Here is a 9,509-nt window from a genome sequence, read left to right as displayed (position 1 = left end):
CATGTTCTGTAATAAATTTTAAATCCTGTGGAAAATCCAGTAATTTCTCACAGAATTCCCTCAACACGTAAAGTAGGACAGGCACATAAAACATATTTTTTACCTACAAAAACTTAGGTGTAGATAATTAGTATTCCAAAACCTAAATACGGTGCTCATCAAAAACCCGCGTTAGTTGTTTTGCTTCATTTTTATTACATTACTCCAGAAGGTTTTCGGGTCAAGGGCCCTCACTGTCCATATGACGAGCGAATCTTTTTGCTCAACTTGTGGCCTTTTACAACTACCCAGCTGGAGTACACTCTTGTGAAGGATTCGGTGAAATGTTTTAGAGTTGCACACTCACTTGAGGCTGTCTAAATGTATAGAGTAGATCGTACGAGCATGTGATTATCGATTATTATGAAAAACAACGAAATAGTAGGTACGTTGTTTCACATTTTTGTAAGTGTTTAAAGGCAAGAAATTCTTAAAAAGAAAGTCGTCGATCGTGGATTTCTTACAGAATTTAAATACTTCTAATATTTACTACTTTTTAAATGTATTCATAAAATTAAAGTTGACAGGATTTTAACAGCTCAGTTTTTTATAGAGAATTGATAACGTATTTTAACAGATATTGAAATATCTAAAGTGTGGCTTCATACCCCACGAAGGCACGGGATTTCGCACATTATTGCGAAATGATATTCCAATTTAATACCGCGAAGGTTTCTGGTAACATCTGTTGGTGATATTTGATTCACTGTCAATTATTCACTTTTATAAATATACTAGATTTCCGCCCGCGGCTTCGCCCGCGTTTGCAAAGTAAAACCCGCATAGTTCCCGTTCCCGTGGGATTTCCGGGATAAAAACTATTCTATGTGTTAATCCAAGTTACCCTCTATATGTGTGCTAAATTTCATTTTAATCGGTTCAGTAGTTTTTACGTGAAAGAGTAACAAACATCCATACATCCATACATCCTTACAAACTTTCGCCTTTATAATATATAATATATTAGATATATTAGATATTAGATGGGTATACCTACATAATATTATGTAACTTTTCAATAAAACAAAACAAAAAACCTATACCTACCTACTTATTAGTTTACAATTGTATGTGTGTGTTTTTATAAATTTAAAGTGAGAAGTAGTTAGAGTATAATAAAAAATGTCTATGCCAAATTTCATCTAAATCAGCCCAGCCGTTTTTGAATGAATTCGTAAGCTTATTTCTATAAATTTAACATCTCAGCTTTTATTGTAAAAAGGTAACAAAATTAAGATGTAGTCATAATATTTATTTATTTATTTACACTTTATTGTGCTGGCATACAAGTAAATCCTTAAAATAAAAACTTGTAACTAGTCCAGCACAGAAGGCGGCCTTATCACTTAAGAATGATCTCTTCCAGGCAAACCACTGTGTGTGTTTAATAGTAAAAAGTAGGAGGTAGGTAAGAAGTACAAAATACATAAATTATAAATATTAAGATGTCCAGATAAAATTATAAATATGTTTTTATTTCTATGATTTTATCTATTAAAATGTTAACTTCATTTTCAGACATTTCATGAATTATTCGGAAATCCTTCGCAGTCCGTGAATAGATTTTATCCATGTTTAATTATTTAATTAAATTATACTCAAGCTAATTATAACTTCATAGCTACAGAACATTTATAAATACTGGATTCCGAGTACTCGTTTATAATATTATTAATGACTATTCCCGCCCGCGACTTCGTCCAGTTAATTTTCTTTTTGCTTTATCTCACTAAATAAAATAAAAAATATTATGTATGAACTTCACATAAAATCGATTCAGTTAAAATTCAGTAATATTATGTTATAAATAACCTATCCTAAGCCTTACACGAAATAAAAAATAAGCAGTTTTACGACGTGATCGATAAAAACTGAACTCAATTTTAACCCATGTGCGCTTAAATGGAAAAATTTATCCGCCTTTTGATTTACTTAGAACTAATTAATCCGTCAGTCCTCGGATCACAGACACAATAGAAAATCTATTGTGTCTCGGCCCGATCGGGCCGCTCGGTCGAAGTAACTATTCTCTAATCTGTGGCTCGGTGGTCAATGGGTTAAAGTAGAAAATATGCATTTGTACTGGCTTCACCAATCGCCAAAAAATATGTTAATCGATAAGGATGTTCATGATATTTTAAATCTCAAGTGACTGCTAATCTTGTATCCTTTCACCTACACATATTTATATACTAGGTACCTATTTATATACTCTTTTACTATTTTCTTTTCGTAACAAATAAATATTCCAATCTTTTCTCTCTAAGTTGTATAGATTTGACTAGCTGTGCCCCGCAGTTTTATCTGCATTGCTCTGCTATTACTGGCCTTACCGTGAGGATATACAGTCTATAACCATCCTGGATAAATGGACTATTTAACAGTAAAATATCCATTCAAATCTTGTCCCTAGTTTCTGAGATTGCACGTTCAATCAAACAGACAAACTCTTCAGCATTCTAATATAAGCATAGATTTCAAGACGAAGAAGGTAAAACTCACATAAGCACAGCAAAACCACTTGCCGTTCCAAGCTTAACAACAAACAATATTTATAATTGAAACACGTTACGCCCTGCATTCTTAATGCCATAAACGGTCAAACTCAGCATTTTGTGAATAATAAAGCAGTTTAATGCGAAAACTTTGGAGGAATATTATTTTTCCTTGCCTCGAAGTTGGGAACTCCGATTAAATTCGGTTTACGTGTCAGAAGTACTTTCGTAACGGCATGTTTCGTAATTTGACTGGGAATTTTACATGTAAACGCTTTTCAGTGGATTGCTGCAATGGTTTTACTTTTAATTTGTTGTAAAGTTATATAATGTTTGTGTTTGCTCCTGGGGGTATTTTGTGAAATTCAAATTTTCTGGTCATAATTTTGTCCGGATATATATTGGTAGATAGCTTTAAGCACTAAAATTACGGCATACTGTTACTATAATAAACGATTCACGATTCACACTTATTGCTCTATCTGTATCTAAACCGAATATTTTTGATCATCCATTATTAATATTATTTGTTTACCTATTATTTCACTTGCGATTCATGAGGTCAACATTCACTACACGCAATTGTACCAAGCAGACTAACTGTTTTCTAAGGGCCGATTTTTCAATGCTTGGATAAAACTTATCCGTCCAATAAAGTTTTACACGATAATATTAAAATGTCACGTAAACTGTCAAATACGGGCAATTAGAATACGTTTTTAAAATGGTAGTTTTATACATTATTCGACGAATAAGTTTTATCCAAGCATTGAAAAATCGGCCCTAAAGGAACTAACATTAAAAAGACGTGGATACATCGGTCGCGAAAGATTTATAAGGATTCCTGCTTATGGAATATCCTAGAAACCTTTTTAAGTCAAGTTTAGTGTAGTGGATTAGTCTGGGATCTTCATTATAATATAACCCTTTGCTTACATTAACCGACCCTAACATAATTACTTACTAGATTTCCGCCCGCGGCTTCACCCGCATTTTCAAAGGAAAACCCGCATAGTTCCCGTTCCCGTGGGATTTCCGGGATAAAACTTATCCTATGTGTTAATCCAAGTTACCCTCTATATGTGTGCTAAATTTCATTGTAATCGGTTCAGTAGTTTTTACGTGAAAGAGTAACAAACATCCATACATCCATACAAACTTTCGCCTTTATAATAGTATTAAAATAAGCGTCAAGTGATTAATTATTATAGAATACAGTATTAATTTATGTACTTTCTCATGTAAACTAGTACTTATAGAAAGTGTTCTTTCAGTTATATTTTTTAACATGATTAACGGCGGACATTAAGTTTTTCTCATATATCTTCAGTGTACATAAAAGTTAAATTAGCTGACGCCTGCGCGTTTGTTTGCGTCAAATAATGCCCTAGTGTTTAAAATATCAAATAGGAACACAAATAATGCCCTAGACACTTAGAATTTTTGAAAATATCATAATAGGAACAAAAATAAAACACACATTCGACATATAATTTGTATTAAATCAACAATATCTTAGTCTTTACATTCTTTGGTATAATTAGCAGCTCGTTTAGGTACAGTACTATTAAATTCACAATCCATTTCGAATTGGTTACAACTATGTTACATCTATATAAAATATGTTACAATACGTACATATCCTGAGAGAGAACCGCATCTTCAAAGTCTAGCTGATGTTAAGGCCTATTTAAACCGGAGCGTTATCCGCTGCGTTATGTAGTATATTACTTAGATAAACTAATCGCGTACCCATCGGGATACTGCTACCCACGGCGGTAGCAGATAACTTCCCGTTTGAATAAGCCTTTATTCTTCCTAATTCTACAACAATATCCGCGACCCCGCCACTGAAAGCGACTGAGTGGAGCGACGAAGAGCACATTGGAGTCTTTCTAGTGGGAGTTCGACATAATTCATTTCCCCAGGAGCCTTATGTATGCGTAAATGCATTGCCCAAAAAATGAATTGCAATGGCTACAATGGCTTTTGTCTTAAGTAAGGAACTCATGGTTTGCTTTAATTATATTAAACTCAGCTGACTTGATAGATATTGCCCTATCTTCACGCGTTATATGTCGAGCGCGTGAAATAGGTAGATTTTTGAATTATTACGTTTTCTTCGCTATTTCTGTTCATTAATTTAAACATAATTGCAAATAAAGTAAATTTATCTATTCAACAAGTGTATTTACATATAATTTACACAATATTTACGACATTTACACCGTTTAAAATTAAAATTAGTATACCTAAACATTGGTTACACCACAATTACCAGATTTCGTATGTTCCTCAACACATCAAATCAAATAAACATATTTACAATAATTATTGGTTATTCATAATATTGGTACTTAATATCTCATTTCATTTTATCATGTTTTATTACAAATTCCGAGTACTAATAAATAACATGAACATCACAGAATTTCTCATAAATTTTTAAACTAAATTGAGTCCTTAACCTAATAAATCAATTCAATGAAATTCTATTTCAAATCCTGCAAGTGGAATCAAATATCGTTCAAAATGCAATCATTTCTCATGATTTAAGACATGTGGCTTGGAATTGATCCATACATAACGGTAATTGTAAAATTTGCATAGCTTAGCTCTGCTTCCTTAGTATAGCACCGTCACAGAGCGGCCATTTTGAGACGAGACATGAAAGGAAAAGTTACAAAACACCTCGGATTTTTAATGGACAAACGCTGTTAGGCATAACGGCCTATACAAAACAATTACAGTTAAAAAATTCTAGTTAGTGTCGCTTTTAAAAGGTTCCGTTGCCATTAGTTACCGCGTCCGTAATTATAAGTGGAAGGAGTATAATTTTGTTTAGTTCTCATTTATTTATGTACGAAGTAGGAATATACGTTTCTTTATTCCTCGTTCTTCTTAATTCTAAAATGGATTCCTTTAAAATTGTGTCTCTTTTCGAAATAATATGGAATAGTCAGTTCCAAAATTGTTTCTATGCTTCCACAATAAAATGTTCTTTGAATATCATTATGATTACTGCTGATTTTTCGTCGTTTAATTCTTTATCATTATTGGCATGTACATTTCCTACAGCGGATTTCTCTCAGGATATATAAGACACAGCTATACTCTATGTATTGTTAGCCCACACGATGATACATAGTAGAATTAAAATTTGGCACACTTGCAATTTGGCTCCGGATCCCGGCGAGGTTACTGAAAAAACACATTATTTTAGTATACATTCAATTTAAAATCAATTGCCAAGGGAGATGGTTGAAAAATTATGACTTGGTGAAGTTGTTTGCCATATTTGAGAGCAGATTGTTTTAATAAAAGAAGAGGGAAATTTTCGGAAGATTTTGGAGCGCATTTGGAACTTGAGTTCGTATTTATTGTAGTTTCTAGATAGTTTTTTTTAAATATTTCGTTTGTTAAACTTCCAAAAAAGTTACTTCTCATTTAGGTTACTTAATTATATATTTAACATTCAATTTTTTCAATTCAGAAATGTGTAGATCATTATCACAAAGTATTAACTAATTTAGTAATATCAAAGAAACATCCTTACGCAAACTCATCTAAAAATAGTAGATAAAACTGCTCAAGTATCATTGCTATGTATAACCTTTAACCATACGAAATAGGCACTGAATGCGAATCGCAACATATGAATTCCCAGTACACCGCACAATAATATGATACACGTTCATAATAAACAGGAAAGCAGAGCAATAAGATTAGCAAAGAGGTCATTGAGAGCGTGCGTTATGACCTGTGGGATCATTTGCGAAGACAATTTCCTGTGGCACAGAGGGACTCTGTTCTTATATTTAGATTCTTCTCAACTGTCGGTGTTATTGATCGTAAGTTTAACAATGTTGAGGAACCAGGAAATGCAATAAAACATATTTATTTTTAAGTAATTTCTCTAGATAAGATGCAAAGTTTCCATCAACGTAGAATTTGAATAAAATTACGACCGTATTAATTGAGTTATCTTTGAAGTGAGTATGTGTGTGAGTAGATGACTTGAAATGCATTAAACTTGCTTAAAACTATTATTAGGAATTACTAACTTAGGTCTGCCAAAATTGCTCCAGAAGTTCCTACAATTTTCTCCGTAGTTATAATTCTTTAAGACTGTAATTTTTGCTTTAACGTCATAGTTGTTGGTTGTTTTAAAAGTAATATACTTAAGCAAAATATCATAAAGTACAATATCTACTAGCTAGATTTTACAGTACAATATCAATGACTAACATCAATCATTTACCATGATATCTTAGAGCAGTATTATTTCCAGTGATAATGCCAGACTGTCTAAATATTACTGTCATTTTTCCATACTGAAAATAATACTGCTTTCGTGGGCAGTACTGGCTGCATCGTGGTATGGGGACAGGACATTTTTTTTATTGACAATAGGGTAGCGCTTGACCACAATCTCGTCTGATGGTAAGCTAAACTATGGCATAAGTTTGTAAGCGCGCACCATACGCATTACGCACTTACTTATAGTATAGGTATAGTATGGGAGGTTCACTCTACGCTTTAAAATACTACTTGTACGGCACTGTCATGTTTTAAGACTGGAAATATACAGCTTAGACAGCATCAAGGGCAGGATAGTAAAACTCACCTCTTTCTATCTTAGGGTCACTATTAGCAGAGTACAACGCGACAGCAGCGTTGTCTCTATACAGGTCTCCGACTTTGGCTTCACATCGGAGTATGGGCGCTCCTCTCTCATAGTGCGCTGGCCAGAGGTGCACCTGCACGAAGAGTTCTGATAGGAACAGCCCTTCTGGTGCTGGCTGCGCACTATGGAGACCTGGCGTTACCTGGTGAGAAGATAAATAATTGTATGGAGATGTTATTTGATTACCTGATAAATATTTTTATGCATTAATATGTTTTATACATAGAGATGTTATTACTGTTGTAAAGGTAGTCAATACAATGCGCGAGACAAATGTTATGAAGTAAATTTACTATAAATAGAGAAGATGGAAGAGAAGGTTTTTCCTCCTTTGGGGAAAAACATTGTATTAACAATTATTCGAATAAAATAATTATAATCAGTAACGTCTTTGAGAGTGATACCTAGGTAGGTCATTATGATATTATAATAGTCAAAATTGATAAATGAATTTAAGAATTTTATGTCGAAATGCTAGCAGCTAGATGATTAATGCTATACCTACTATATTTTCAATATATCATAGTATCATAGTTATTTGAATTGACAATTTGTCCTAGATTGCTAATAAAGTACAAAGTTATATCTCTCAACGTGATCATTAATAAATTAAAAGAAAATATTAAAATGGCTTCACAAGTCAACTTTGAAATTAATTAACATAAAGCTTAACATTTAACGCTTTGTGAATTTGTAATAACGATTCAAAAGATTGAAAAAGCATACTTTTGCTAAGATATTAAAGTGTCTGATTGAATAATGTTTATGGAATGATTTCTCGGAAATGTAATGGAAAAATAAGATAACGACAAAACATAATTTTACGTTTCGTCTATTGGTTATTCAGTACACATAATAATTCTTATTTGTAGAAATCATATTCTTGGTGTGACTATGAATGTTATTATAGACGAAACGAACCTAGAGCTAGAGCAAGAGCAATATTTCGTGATCTTTTAGTGTAAACGAAAACTCGTATTCAGTGTTGTTCAGTATTAGAACATTGCATAGAATCTTTTCAAACGCACTAAGGACAACGAAAATTCTTTCGTTCTCTACGCTCGCTCTACGTTCGCTCTACGTTCGCTCTACGCCTGTTTACACTAAAATAATTTGACATACGGTTTACTTGGGGATAGACCAAGGATAGACTGAGCATTCGCTCGTTTGATCTAAATGCACCGAGCTAAAATTACAATCTGCCTGAACGATTTAAAATATAACGACATGTAACATAATATAGATAGAAACAAGATAGAAACAATTTACATTTAAAGTCTATTAAGTTCCATGAAAATACTGAACCGGAACATTTTCTCTTATATATAAAAATGAATCGCAAAATGTGTTGGTAAGCGCATAACTCGAGAACGGCTGAACCGATTTCGATAATTCTTTTTTTATTATAATCCTGGAAGTACGAGGATGGTTTTTATGTAGAGAAAACATAAACATGTACCACGGGCGAAGCCGGGGCGGACCGCTAGTTCATAATATTATTAAGATAACAAGACCAAATAAAATTGATAATAACATGATTACATAAACTTTGGACAAATCTACGTATATTTTATTACAAACATTATCCCTTTGAAGGAACGTATGATTGCCCGAAAATTTGTAAATTGGCCCAATCAAATATTCTGTTTATGGAAATAAATTGGAACATTAGGAAAGGTATATTTCGTTATTCGGGTCGAGTTTGTGAATACCTAACGTTGTTTGTTATTGTTTTAGTATTTATTGCGTATTTGGAAAAGCTTTATGAACTTTTCGGCTCGGACCAGAATAATAACTTTATTTTGTATTGAATTATGATGTTGATTGAATTATACCTATAAAAGAAAATCCTGAAATAAGCTTGTGTTTATAATCGTGCATACTTGAATTCATTTTAAATAAGGTTTAGCAAAGGTTTAGTTGTCAAATGAGGAATATGTTTTTTTACATTACAATATTTACATACTAATGTTATGAAACTGAATAGTTTGATCATTTTGTTAGTTTGGTTATTGGTTAAACACGTTACCTCGGGAGCTATGGGTCAGCTTTTAAAAACTACACGCCTATCTGATTTGAAAAATTATTTCAGTGTTAGATAGCTCATTTATCCAGAAAGGATATAGGCTTTATATCATCACGGTCAGACCTATAGAAGCGGGGCAATGCAGGTAAAACCGCGGGGCACAGTTAGTTCGTTTATATTTTGTTACATAATACTCTTGTTATTCAATATAATTGTCTTTATATTAATATACAATAGCAGGTAATAGGTCTACCTTTACATT

The 9,509-nt window shown here is 32.8% G+C and overlaps 1 protein-coding gene across 1 annotated transcript in view; it reads right to left on the bottom strand.

The window, feature by feature from the left end:
* Positions 1–4,015: 4,015 nt before the first annotated feature.
* The window catches only part of LOC149488631 (uncharacterized), a 62,941-nt gene continuing 57,447 nt past the window's right edge, over positions 4,016–9,509 (bottom strand). Inside the window, exons 7-8 of the mRNA XM_089695153.1 lie at positions 7,162–7,363; positions 4,016–5,735 (exon numbers count right to left, since the gene is read on the bottom strand). Coding sequence (XP_089551279.1) covers positions 5,650–5,735; positions 7,162–7,363 — 288 coding nt within the window. The 3' untranslated portion in view covers positions 4,016–5,649. The remainder of the gene's footprint in view (positions 5,736–7,161; positions 7,364–9,509) is intronic.

The sequence above is a fragment of the Colias philodice genome, chromosome 5, assembly GCF_061535455.1.
Source record: "Colias philodice isolate Cphi_HAF_F1 chromosome 5, ilColPhil1 Martin Lab GWU primary, whole genome shotgun sequence".
NCBI lineage: Eukaryota > Metazoa > Arthropoda > Insecta > Lepidoptera > Pieridae > Colias > Colias philodice.
This window is presented reverse-complemented; position numbering and strand designations above follow the sequence as displayed.